Here is a 13978-nt window from a genome sequence, read left to right as displayed (position 1 = left end):
GAAGTGATTATATCTATATATTACGTATAAAGTTCTACATTATGAAATGCTTTTTTCCTGTAGTATCTTTGTCATTAGTGTTGTAAAACTGTAGAGAATTCCAGCAACTCCTTATTACATTAGCCCAGGACCCTGCTTTATAATTGTTCTCTGATATGTTGTATTTACTATTAGAATAAACAAAACTCACCAAAACTTGTGAAGCACAAGCCATTCTTTTAAATATTTCAACCTTTCATATGTTGAGTGTTCACACTACATGCTGGATATTTGTATGAAAACGTAGTGCTTTACTTCCTGTTGTTCTTTCACATTGATACTTTTTTCATAAAGATAACAAAAAACCCACATGTTTTATAGAAATAAAAATGCAATATACAAACTATAAAAAAATATGATTTTTTTTCAGGAATATAAGCTGGCACTTCAACAGTGTTATGAAAGATACCTTCAGCAGTTCGTTTCTGTAAACCTTGATGATGTCATGGATGATGTGCAGCGCTTTAAATCTGCCTTTTTTCCAAATGGTGTCAGAGATAAAAATGCAGCACTTATGGTAGGTTGTGGGTTTTTAAAATTTTTCTGGTCAAAGACATTCACAGATTCAAAGTAAGTAGCCCATTTTATCTTCCACAAATGTACTTCATATTAATTATATGTTAACATTAACTAATGTTTAATAGTTTGTTGATATAAATTGCATTGAGATTTAATGATCATATGTATCGTATAAACATCTGGAGTTGGTGTAGATTTTTAAGAGGATATAAGTGGCTAATGCTTTTGTGGCAGAAGCCAACCACCATCAACTTAATGTTAAAACAGCAGTTTTCTCTGAATGTGGTATTCTGTAACTGCTTACAGCAGTTTTTGCTCTGAAGTAGTTGCTGTTATCCACTGTCAGAATCGAGATGTGGGCAAAATTTGATAAATGTCCTGCAATTTTGGAAATTTCTGTATTTTATGATCTAAGAACCAGGCAGGATGCAAGACAATTAAAATATTCTCCTGTATTTTGTACCATGAATGTGCAAAATACTACTTGTAATAAAAGGTCATGACAGTTAGAAAAGCAGTGTTACATTTTTTATAGCTTGTTTGCTCACTATGAACAAAAAGGGCAGAATGCTAAATAATTTTCTAAGTGCTTTAGGCTCTGGGAAGCTGAGTGACCTTAAGAATGTGTTGGAATCCTTTTGTGTCAATTGCTTATCAAGGTAGGGACTTACAGTATACCTTTTGTTATTCACGGAAGAAAGTGTTTCAGTGGATATAGGAGCAATGCTAAAAACATACTATATTTTACTTTAAGCAGTTCTTTGCTGAGAAGTTCTACTTTTGTACATGGTGGGTATTTTGAATTAACTAATGCAAGTTATTCTGTTATCAAGAGCAATGAAGAGAAATGGTTGGCAGCTCCTGTATATTGAGCTAATCAAATTCATATCCTCGAATCAGAGTTAGAGTGTAAATAGGTGTTTAGTGAAGAGAAGAAAGCAGACAGTTCACTTAAAATCTAGAAGCAGATATCATGATAGAAGAGATACTTTGTGTTATTAATTTTCTTTTTAAAATGTGGTTCAGCTTCCTAGAAATATGATTGAAGACTATGTTAATACATTTAAAAAAATGTTTTCTAAATAAATTTGAAGTTCCAGAGATGCTCTCCTCTGTTTTCTGTGTGTCTGCCTAGACATTGAACCAGTCCTACTGGTAAATGTTATGGCAACTCTATACTAAAATGCCTGTTCTGTAACTTAGCCTTTGCAGATTGAGATATCCTTAAATTTTCAGATACGAAATTTAGTTTGGCAATTATTCCTATAATTGGAAGTGGAAAATGATAATGTGTCAAATTATTACATCTTAAGGCTTTAAATTTTTTTTTTTTTTTGCCATGTTCTCGCAGTTAGCTTTTTTTTCTTAATATAACACTAAGAAATGGCATTTCAGGGCTAGAAACTTCCAGCTTCAGTGAATCAACTGCAACAAAATAATATAATTTCAAATGTTACCAGGTTAGGAGGCTTTTGAGAGAATAATAGGTACTGACTGGTCATGTCTCACTTAGCCCATTTTTTCATGCTTGTTCAGCTGATGCTGGAGTCCAGGCACCAGTGAAGTCACATTATTTTAGGTATTACAAGGAAGAGAAGGAAAAAATCCATCTGTGGAAGAGAAAAGTAACAGATGAGAGTGAGAAATAAGATAGTGGTGATATAGATGGAGAAGTGTAGAAAAGTTAAAACTTGCCTTAGTTTATGGAAGACATCTACAGAGAAGCCAAGTGTCAAAGCCCGATTCTTTGAATAGCAATTTAATGCCTCATTCTCCCTACACCCCTTCCAGCACTCCTAGTGCACTAGATGCATTTCCATCCTGTGACACAGTGGAAACTGACTCACATTCATGGTACAGCAACCCTGAAGCTTTAGCACTTTCTCCATATTCTAATGCTCAGTTCAATGTCATGCTGATTTTTTTTGCTGTTATGCCTAATTTTTTCTTACTCATCATTTTGTTGTACTTTGCTGATGTGAACCGACATATGCTTATATTAATTAACTTTATATATATTTCTGTGTGTTTTAGTTCCATGTTTTGCAGGCAAGAAATGTTTGCATTTATCAGATGGTTTGCAGCAGAGACAGAAATCTTCAGAATGGAGAGTCCCTGCAGACTTGTCTCAATGCCTTGACCTCATTACGACTCACTATGCAAGTGGCTCTACCTCAGGAGGATTTGTGTTGGCTTATCTACAATGGTACCTCAGGCTTTCCATTTACATTTCTTTGCTGAGCAAAGCTGTGAAGGGAAAATTTTATACTCTTTAAGGTCAACTGAAGGGTCATGAATAAATCTCTAGTTAGTCTTCAATCACAGTAGGGTTTTTTGGGTAATTTTTTGTTTTTCTAATATGAGGGATTTTAAAATAAAGATTTTCACAGTGTACATTTTCAGGCGGACTGCCATAAAAGCATCAACTTGTTCATCATAACTGTGCTTAAGAGTACAAATAAAATCAAAAGTAAGGACATTTTTGGAGTCCATCCTGATTAGCAAAAAATGTACAAGATTTCTCCTCTATCAATAAAATGTCTGTTTTGATGGGTTCATTTTGTCTTGTTTCTTTTGGTTTCTGGTTGTTTTTTTTGTTGGTTTTGGTTTGGAGGTTTTTCTGCTTGTTTGTTGTTGGGTTTTGTTGGTTTTTTTTTTGAAAAGAGGATTGCAGAACTAAGAGTAGAAAATTATTGTCTGCCATTACATCTTTGTATTTTTGAAAGTACTTTGAAAGGAAGAGTTGATAATAAAACCATTCTAAAAATACCATATGGCACTTAAGGATTTTGATGTATGTATAAGATTTCAGGGTACTGCTTGTAAATGTTTGTATTAGGGAAAAATTGAGAAAAGAATGGAACTTCTGCAAACTAGATGCACAGAGTATGATTTATCAAGATTTTAATTTCAGGAACAACAACAGTCTCTGTTTGCTTTGAAAGGCAATGTTATTTAGTAAAAAATAAATGGGCTAGTATGAATTTCACAGAATCACAGCATATTCGGAATTAGAATAGGCTATATGAGGATCATCAAGTCCAGTTCTTGAGTTACTGGCCCATACAGGTATTGAACTCACAACCTTAGCATTGTTAACACCATGCTCTGACCAACTGAGCTACTATGGTCAATTGTTGCAATATAAATTGCATAGACAATAATATGTTCTTAAGTACATTTTGAAAAATGTACTTACTCTGAGCTGTGATTGGTCAAAATTCTTATCCTTTTGTTTTACTGGGGCTGCTGTTGCCCTCAGTCCCTACTTTTGAGGTGTGTGTTTTGATTGCATGTTTCTATGGGAGAAGAATTAATATTAAAATATACTCCCCTGCCATTCTTACATCCCAGTGCCTGTGTGTGGTACAGATCTCTGTACCAATCCTAGCCAGTAATCTGCTCTAATTAGAAGGAGACACTAACTCATATTTTCCCTAGTTCCTGAGCATTTTTCTGCAATTTCAGATAATAGATTTTGTGCCTCATTACAGATTTGACTGATAAAAGAAATCTTCCTAATACTTGCTCCATTTGAGCTTATTGAGATAATAACACGCTTCTAGCTATGACAGTTGACATTGTGATGCCTCCTGCTGCCACAGGTGTCCCTTTCTGAACATTCAGACAAACAGAAGAATAGGCTTTTTTTTTTGTCTCCCAGAACTACAGTGTCTTTTATACTTCTAAGACTGAGTTTTGAAAATTTTATAACGTTGCTTGAGTCAAGTACATTTTTGACAGGTTTTTATTTTTGAGTCATTTTGATGCTCTTGGAAACTCTACTTGCTTTCAATTTTCTTCATGTCACTTGTCATACTTAATGTAATATTAGTGGTGTCTGCCAGGACAGATGGACTAAGAGAGTCATGTAAGGTGAGGTCTGTTAGGAGATGTAGTATTTTGTTTTAAAGAGCTTGGCATTTGGGGATGAAAGTAAGATTTGTCTCTCTAGCAGTTACTGAGTAAAAAATGGATTAGGTAAATTTTTAAGATTTCATTTGCATGAACTGTCATGATTACACTGCTTCACTGTGTAGGTGTTTTTGAAACTAATGTTGCAGAAGAATTGAATGGTTTCATCTTCTCTGAATTAGAAATACAGAAAAATCATTAGTTTTTCATTCATTTAATGAAAAATCATTAAATTGTTCTTCTCCGGAAGTAACAACACAGATAATAAGAAAAAGATTGAGTTGCTTAGCATAACAAATTTCATGTGGAATTATAGAATTTACCTGTTTATTTGATTTTATTTTTGCAGGTACTATCCATATTTACACCATATGCAGACATTTGATGGTGATGGGTCATTCTGCTAAGGTACGGCAAAATAAATAGAAAGGGTTATAAAATTTGCAGAAGTTTAGAAAATGCACCTGTGTTTTGCATAACAATGTACCCTGACTTTTCAATTTCACTGGCATTGCCAATAGTAGTACTTTTGTCACGAGGAAATAAGACGTCTGTGTTTCAAAGTGGTTGATTTCTGAGCTCTCATGCCTTCCTGAGTCTGCTCCTTCCTCAGCTGCGCAATGAGGCCCAGCGTAATATCCTGCTGGACGCTGAGATGCCATTTATTAGACTGTTTCAGAGGATTCCAAGTGCTTTGTTTTGGACATCTATAATGTTCAAGAATTGGTGTTTTGCTTCTTAAAATGTGGAAATGTGCTGACACCTGGTGGCTAGGGTTTTAGTTGTGAATACTTGATAAAACTAACCTGGCCTTTCCCTCACACCTTTTTTTTTCCTCAATGTAGTTTTTGTTTGTCTTAGCTTTACTCTTTTCTCCTAAAACTTGAGCAGAATTTGAATCAGCCTTAATACAATAGATTTTCTTATGTCTTGTTTTATTAATCCTTCAATGAGCAAGAAAGATGTTTTGTTTTTGAGCATCTATTAAAAACAGAAGTGATTTAGCACCTCCTTTAGCATACTCAGGTTTCCGCTACAGGAAACAGAGGAATTGATTGTGGGTATTTCCGATTTTTGAAATTCAGACTAAAAGAAAGTTTGTATATTGGCTTAATTTAGGACAAAGGTTGTGCACATTTTATGTACTTCAGGGAAAAGCTGACCCAAAGAAGATAGTAAGAGGAAGATACAGATACTGTTCATTCAATCGAGAAGGACTAATTATTAAAATTAGACTGCTGCAATGACTACGTTGCCTTGCAAGTTAGGAGCCAAGAGTTCCATGGGTATAAATTAATCTAATCACAGTTTTTTCACTGCAAAAGACAGACTCCATTGCATTCCAGATAAGCTTGCTGATCCTGTTGAAAAATAGTCACTAGAGCTGCCAGAAAAGGGAGGGCTAACTCTCAAGATAAGAGCAGATGAGAGAGAAGGGGGGGATCTTTGTCTGGTGGCAAAACTATAGTGAACTGGAGTGCGTAAGGTAGTTTGGAGGCTAAAATAGTGCTTGACCACAGTTTAAGATGAAAAGACCCAATAAATTGCAGGGGAATGTTTTTTAGTCAATAAAATGTGTTAAAAATTAATACAATTTCTAGTGATTCCCCCCCTCTTTCAGTTTGTCCTACCAGGTGAGGATAAATCTTTGTATCTGTCCTTTATAATAGAAAGTATATTTATGTGGGTTAAAATGCATTCATTTTGAAATTAGATGTCTTCAATACAGGTCCTGGAATACTTACTGTGGGCCAGTATATGTATGGAATCATCCATTCCACTTTTATCTGTGCATTATTTGACATGGAGAGCCACCCTATATACGGCAGTTTCTCAGTGTTATTTTGATTGTCAAGCCGGCATTCATGGAGAGGTATCCTGATTTACCTTATGAGCATTTCAGATGCAATCAAATGGGAAATATTTATTTAAATATTTCTACTTACTATGAGATCATATGTATTTAGAGTTCTGTCCATATTCCAAAATTTTACTGCAAATTGGAGATGTGTTTCCCCATGTAAATGCATAATCAACTCAAATGCAATAGCACTTTCTGTATACTCACAGTTACAAACTTCTAGCATTAAACGCTGGCCAGGTCCCATGCATATGTACAAAAGGTATTTTGCAAAGGTTTTGTTTTCCTTTTCAATTGTTCAGGACCTGACTTTCATTGCAGCTCTTTGCAGTTGTATAAAATCAGAAATATTATTCTAAAATTAGATATCAACATACAGGATATGAACACAGAATATATATATTTTTTTAAATTCTTTGGACAGATATTTGCTCGCCGTGGTTTGATTAAGATTGACGAACTGAAGCAATTAGAAGATATCAGTTCTTCTCTGGAACATACAGAGACAGAAAAGATTTTTAGAGAGGCCACTCTAAAGGTATCATCCTGCAAGTCATTATGAAAAGGTAGTTATGATCTCTATGAACAGAACATGTAACAAATGATGACTTACTTTTTTTCTTTGTGTCAGATGTCAGTAATGATTTTCAAGAGAGCAGTATATGAATCCAGAAAAAAGTCGAACAGCTTTCGACGTGAGTCAAAAGTTAACCCAAGAAAAGCAGTAAATGTAAGTCTGGCATTTCATATAATCCTCTCTTCCTTTACTCTTGTCATGTGATGAAACCATGATATAATTCTTCTAAATACACATGATACTATACACAAGCAGAAAGTTTTATATTTTCCATCTCATAAGTAACAGAATTTATTAATAAAACTCAGGACAAGCTTGGAAGTAGGGAAGATGTACTAATTATTACTTTAGAAAATTATCAGGAGAGATCTGCGTGGATCTAAACTACATAGCCTTAAAACGCTCTCTCAATTTCTATTGTACTATTTTTGAAGTAAAATACCATGCAGCAGTGTGTTTGGTTGCTGTGAAATGATTAGTCTACTTAAGTGCTGTACCTGCTTAGCATGAGGCTTTGCTATGCCTTTGAAGCATGATATTAATAAAAGCAATATATTTATATTTATATTTATATTATTTATTTATATTTATATTATACAGCATGTAATTTTCTATTTTGAACATGTACTTACTTTCTGGTGGAGAAATGTTTTCAAAAAAATCTTGCTTTATTGCAAGTAGGTTTAGATACCATAAGGTTTAAATTACCTTTTCTTACTTAGGTGTCATGGCCTCGCACCACTACCGAGCGGCTGCTGGTGGCAATGTTTGATGGTGCTGCAGCTCAGTTCCTTGCCATCCTGGAAGCACTGTCTGATCCTAGCAGGAATCTATTGCCCCCTCATCCTCCTGTTCCTGATGAAGTGCAAATTCCTGAGGTCACTTCTGAGCTTTTTTCTGCAGGCCTAGAAATCCTCTCAGGTAACAGCTCAAAGAAGCAAAAACAGTTGTTGAGGAGCCTGGACCTCCATTTTATTTTGGTATTTTTCTATTTTGAAAAAAAAAAAAAAGAATGTGCCTGAAAGTATATATTTGATTTATAGCAATAGCACCTGTAAGAGTAGGTAGTCTTTCTTATCTTCACATAACAGAAAATAAAAATCCAGGTTGGTCTCCATGGTCTATTATAATTAGTAAAAATCTGCAGCACTTTATGCATTTATTTTCTAAGTAAACTAGAGTTCACTTTACAGCAGCCCTTACAGGCTTTACTGTGCCATATATTTATGGCTAAAACAGTGTTGTTAACACAACAGTGCTTTCACTACTCCTGAGCAGTTCCTGCACAGCCTGAGAGCAGCTGGATGAGGGTCAGGCAGCCAGGCAGGGTCAAAATACCATGGTGCTTGATGTATTCTATTAATTTAAAAAATTCCATTCAAAGTTAGGTGTAAAAACTTGAGAAAAACACTGGACTTGATGGTTCCTTCCACGTTTTTGTTTGCTGGGCTCTGGGCTGAATATAGTCCTGGGTATAGAGGTATTTTGTCAGTAAAAGGAAATATAGAGACTAAGTACACTTGGGAACAATATTTTTCTTGGTATGATTACTGACTAATTAGAACATAACAAGTCTAATAGATTATAAATTGACTTAATAAGTTGTCTGTGTTGAAGGTGGAGAGAGCAGTGGGACCAATCACTTTGGTATAATTAATCCATCATCTAGTCTTCTGCAGTTGATGCTAGCAGGTAAGCTAGATTGGAATTTCAAAGGAATTTTTAACCCAGTGATATAAATACTCAGTGGGCAGAATTAATTTTCATGTTAGTAGTGGTTCTGTGCAGGGCCAGGAGCTGGATTTTGGTGATCAAGCTTGTAGTTCCCTTCCAACTCATGACAGTGACTCTGGCATATTGTTATGACTACAGAACACTGCTGAACATATTAGCTAAAACACTTGCTGAGAGTTCCAAGGACCAGGAAGTCTAGTTTCTGCCTTACTGTGGTCTGAATAAACTTGAAAAGTGAGAAAATGGGCTCCTTGTGTGTATATGAACATTTTCTGATGCAGTAATGAGAAACTGTCTTGAGAGAAATTGTATGTGTTTCTATGCACATCTTAAACCAAATTTTGGATAATAAGAGTCTTTACAGGGTGATAAGCTCTTCCTGCAACAGCAAGGACTAGGTCCTTGGTGTTCTCGACACAGATATGTTAATATCAATAATTGTAGAGCCTCTTTTGAATGTAACAGGACACTGTGATATAGTTAAGTGGCCATGGTGGTATTTGTTAAAAGTTTGGATTTGATGATCTTGGCGGTTTTTTCAAACCTTTATGATTCTGTGGTTGCACATCCATCATTAAAGCAGCCTGTAAGCATAGACATTACTGTGAAAAGATAAAGCTATTGTTTCTTGTAAAGTTATTAAAACATCCTTCAAGATTATGCTGACTATTCAAAAATGTGTGAAGATTTATCTTTATATTTATCAATACCCAAATAATGAAAATAATTGAAATAAAACTTTCAATAAACTTCTGAATACATATATATAAAATAGAGAAAATATTTTTGTCATCACTGCAGGAGAAGAAGGGGTGTCTGGAGAGGCTGCTGTGAAATTTGTAAAATTAGCTTTCAGCTATGAAGAGTGGAACGTGTTTTATTCTGCTTTTGAATTTGTTGATAATTTTCTTCAGGTAATCTGAATGTGATTGAGATGTTATTTATTTAGTCTTTTCCTATGAGAGTAAGGCATATTCAAAATACATATTTTAAAGACCAATTTCTATGGTTTTTTTCATCTCATTTAGGCTCAAGATGACCCAACATGGAAGAAAGCTGAACTAGAACTCAAACTTCTTACACTTATGCAACCAATAGTACTCCCAGGAAGATTTGAACGTAGTTTTTCTATTACTGATGGCAGTAAGAGCAAAGAAGGCAGCACACGTCGGGGTTCTGAAAAGACACGGACAATTAGAAGTGAGTGTTGTTCAGTTATAGTTGTGTTTGAATTTCAAATATTCTTGCAGCAAGAGGTTTTGTAAATTATTTATAAAGCTATGTAATATGGTTCATGCAGTAGTCTATGACAAAAAGTAGTAATTGAGAAAATGCCACCTATTTTTTCCAGTTTTCATTTGTCAAAATACGACTTTATACTATTTCCCTTTAGTGGGAAATGCATGATGTATGTTAAACATGAGCCAAGTTATAAGCAAAGATGCAAAATGATTGAATGTTTTCAGACAAGTTTTCAGGGGAAAAGTGAGACAGATCTGTGAGAATTTTTTTGTCTGGTCTTACACCTAATTTATGCAAAATTTCTTTACATAGAAGCAAGAAAACTTGTTAGAGCAATTGCAGTTTAATTCTATGACCATCAAAAACCTGAATATGTCTTGAAAACTTCCTGTTTCCTAGAAATGGAAATGCTCATTTTTCATAGAGGTGAATAAACTTGGAATTATCTGTCCCGCCTCTGAATTTGCTGTTTCTTAGACCATGTTATCTGCTGGCTTATATTAGTAAATCAATGGACTGAGATATCTTCAAACTTAGGTTTTAAATTAGATGTAATGTCTTGCCTTTCCTTTCCCCCCCTTTTTTTTAATAAATGCTGAATGTAGAGGAATCCTTAAAGCCTGGAGATCCTTTTCGTGATCTTAGGATTTTGGCAACAACAACATTTTCCTATGTCTCCACATTCGAGCAGGTAATAACAGGATTTGAGACATTTCTTCTCAGTGTATCACCTAATCTGTGATGAATGCCTATAACTGAAGATCAAAGGAATCAGTTGCATGACTAACAAAATTCATGAACATAAAAAGTAAAAAAATGTACTTATGAATGTTATCAGTTTGTGATTTTAAAAAAAGGTTTCATTTTTTAGAAATGCTTTGTAATCGGTGACTTTAAAATAGCTTATTAGATATTAAATCTATTTGGAAGACCATAGGGCTCATTTCATGTTTCAGCTCATCAAGCAGAGATCGAATTTATTTATGTATGTTAGATTTAGGTGGGCAAATATGCTCAGCTGTGGAAAAACACTTCTGCAATATTTATAGAAATGGGGGCAGCTACCATAAGGAATGATAAAGCCTTTTTAACAGCACTGTCTTCAATTTAAGGTAAATTCTCACTGCAAAAAACTGAAACAAGCGGCAGCAAAAGGCTAATTACAATTTTTCTTTAGAAAAACCTGTTCTGATAACATAGCATATATCTTAACTGCAAAATTTATTTTAGATATAATTTGAATATTGCCACAATTTGAATGTAACTGGGGCACACACATTTTTAGCTTTGGTGTAGTATATTTAGTGAAAGTATCTTGTCTGTGAGGTATCCCACAGATACCTTTAGATAGCATGATTTGTCAGTTTTTCATGTGACCTCTGTATGGAGGTAGTCACCTGGATTTAAACTCTACTGGTTCTTCTGCCCTTTCCTGCAAATCTTATTGATCTGTCCAGAGAAGAAAAACAAATTTGCCCCAATTAACAGAGCATTCACTGATGGTGAAGTTACATGATATATAGCTGAGGCAGTCTAGCAGCTTGCTGCCACCCAACCAGTAGCAAAAATAATTTTGATTTATATTTTTTTCCATTTTTTTCTCCTCCCAGTTTCATTATCAATATCACATAAATCTTATGCTCAAACATATATGGGAATATAAGTAGTGTGGATATATCAGGTTTTACTGCACCTGAAATACTATTTCAGTCCAAATTTTTTTCTAGTTGTTTGTTTTTCACTGCTTTATCATCTCAAATGCACCAATAGCTCATGGAAGTACTCTGTCAAGCAAAATGAAAGTATTAATTTAGATTTTCTTCCACAAATATTTACATATTTAATAAAAATGAAGTTTCTCCAGAATCTATTGATTTCAGCATTATAGTTAATTTGCTCTCTCATGTAATTTTCATCTTTCATCTCACTGATTTCCTTGTCTGTGTTACTTTTAAGAAACTTGTCAATTAAAAAAAAAAAAACAAAAACCAAAAAACCTCCCCAGACCTCTAAACTCACTTTATATTGTTGTGAGAAAAAAAGCTTGGGTGATCTACCAGAAATTATTTTTAAAAATTATTTCTAAAGCTTTCAAAATGTTGTCATCTCTTATAAGAAAGTGACATCTTATTTACTATGTTGAAAAATGTTGACACTGTTTATGTACTGGGTTATTTGTGTATTTATGTGCCTACCCATTGCCACAATTATATTGTTTTTTCTTTCCAGAATGTCCATCCTGGCAAAGAAATACTTGTTGATGTAGTAATGTGTTTGTGGCAGAAGTGTAAAACAGAACTTCAGCAAATCCAAAAGAGTGGAAGTCACTGCTTAGAATATATCCACAAACACCAAGCTTACCAAGTACTCCTCCATTGTAATGTATTTCTCTTAATGTGAATGCAGTCTGTTATAGTCAAGGCAGTAAAATACTGGCATCCAGTCTAAGTACCTTTTCTTATGGTAAAGTGCAGATAAATCTTCTTAAAAATATGAATTACATATACACTTTGAACACACTGTACTCACATATGCCAGTACCAAAATATTCTCTTAGTCTTCTTGCCGTAACCTGCTGTCTGCCAGTGGGCCACAGTGGTAAGAAACTAAATTTGTGAAAACATTTGGGCAGGATGTAAGAAGAAGAATTTGAGATGTTGTGGTAGAAAATATCAATGTATTTCAAGAAAGTTGCCTAGATCAGTTAAAGTGGCAAAAACCTTACAACTTAAGACATGGGAGATGGGAGTCAGTAGTAGAATAGTATTCAGCCCATGGGATAGAGTCACAGCCTTACCTTGAATTTGTCCTGTGGGTGAGAGGCTCTTGGTGAAATGGGCTCTCTGGGCTGCCAGTTGGTGCTAACCAAGCAGTTTCTGGAGGAGTTAATTTTGTGACCCTATATAGTGAAATTGTTTGGAGGCTCCCCAGAAGGTTATTTTCCTCTGTATGTACAACAGTAATGTTTGGGTCTCTTTTATTCTGAGATTAAGTGGGAAGATGTGGAGATAAATGAGAGGCATGTAATCAAATCTTCTGGAAGGCTTACTGCACTAGAGCAAGGTATAAAAGTTATGGCTGTAGAACACTCATAAAACTTTGCAAAAGGAATGGCAGGAATAATAATGTTCTAAAATAAAGTCCGGTGTCTGAAGGAACTGGGACTGTGGAGCAGTATAAACTCAGCATCATAGTCTGGTGACATTTGAAAAAAAGAAGCCAGATCCAGGAAAGGAGCTGCCTGCGTGCTTGTGAATATTTTTAGAAAATTTTGAGTGCAAAACCCTGTCTACCTCTGTAATACATAAAGGTCATCCAAAAATTTATCTCTTAATTATTTTTTCCCCCATTTCCTCATTTTTAGTGGGTTCATATACTCTGGATAATGAATGAAATAATTGAGAAGAGCAACATAGCAGACACTAATATAATGTTTGCAGAGATAACTTTATGTCTAGCTGCAATACTGGAAAATGTAGCTGATTCTACAAGTGAATCTAAGGACAAAGAAGGTAAAGTTTTCAAGAAAAAGATTAGTTTTCTTTCAAGAATGACTTTAAAGATTGGAACTTTCTGAGCTGAAAACTGACTAACATACATATTCAAAAAATATTGTAAAGAGATGGTTGAGAGTAGAAGAACAGTGTTTTTAGCACATAATTTCACCCATTATTGGAGCTAATGCAACCTGTTTTTCCAAGGATGTATGATTTCTTTCCTTACATTTCCAGTTCTACTGAAGTAACCCTGTTTTGAATTATGTCTCTTATAATTTACTCTCCTCACAGGTCTTCTACATGTCTCTTAGCCCCTTCAGAATAGCCTCAGATTAGATCACTGCTATTTTCTCTGCATATGGGCAAGGCAAAAAGGCAGTACATGCTGTGGGTCATTTGGAGCCTTTAAATGCTGGTTGATTAGTTGCAGGCCAAACAAATGAGGAAAATATTGAGGTCATACTGAAGCTTTTGCCTTTACTGGATCATCAGTTTGGTTTTCTTTACATATTCTTGATTTTTGTATAGTAATTTAATTGTTTTTGAAGTTGGACTTGGCTGACATTATTGGGATATGCTATCACAATCACATTA

At 34.7% G+C, this 13978-nt stretch overlaps 1 protein-coding gene across 1 annotated transcript in view; it reads left to right on the top strand.

Moving 5' to 3' along the window:
* Positions 1-13978, top strand: part of CFAP54 (cilia and flagella associated protein 54) — a 122437-nt gene that overhangs the window by 29305 nt on the left and 79154 nt on the right. The window contains exons 4-16 of the mRNA XM_030960822.1: positions 410-556; positions 2593-2764; positions 4823-4881; positions 6203-6346; positions 6759-6872; positions 6966-7064; positions 7634-7832; positions 8529-8603; positions 9447-9559; positions 9674-9845; positions 10493-10578; positions 12117-12251; positions 13252-13399. Of these exons, the coding sequence (XP_030816682.1) occupies positions 410-556; positions 2593-2764; positions 4823-4881; positions 6203-6346; positions 6759-6872; positions 6966-7064; positions 7634-7832; positions 8529-8603; positions 9447-9559; positions 9674-9845; positions 10493-10578; positions 12117-12251; positions 13252-13399 (1663 nt within the window). The remainder of the gene's footprint in view (positions 1-409; positions 557-2592; positions 2765-4822; positions 4882-6202; positions 6347-6758; positions 6873-6965; positions 7065-7633; positions 7833-8528; positions 8604-9446; positions 9560-9673; positions 9846-10492; positions 10579-12116; positions 12252-13251; positions 13400-13978) is intronic.

This window comes from Camarhynchus parvulus, chromosome 1A, assembly GCF_901933205.1.
Source record: "Camarhynchus parvulus chromosome 1A, STF_HiC, whole genome shotgun sequence".
Taxonomy (NCBI): domain Eukaryota; kingdom Metazoa; phylum Chordata; class Aves; order Passeriformes; family Thraupidae; genus Camarhynchus; species Camarhynchus parvulus.
This window is presented reverse-complemented; position numbering and strand designations above follow the sequence as displayed.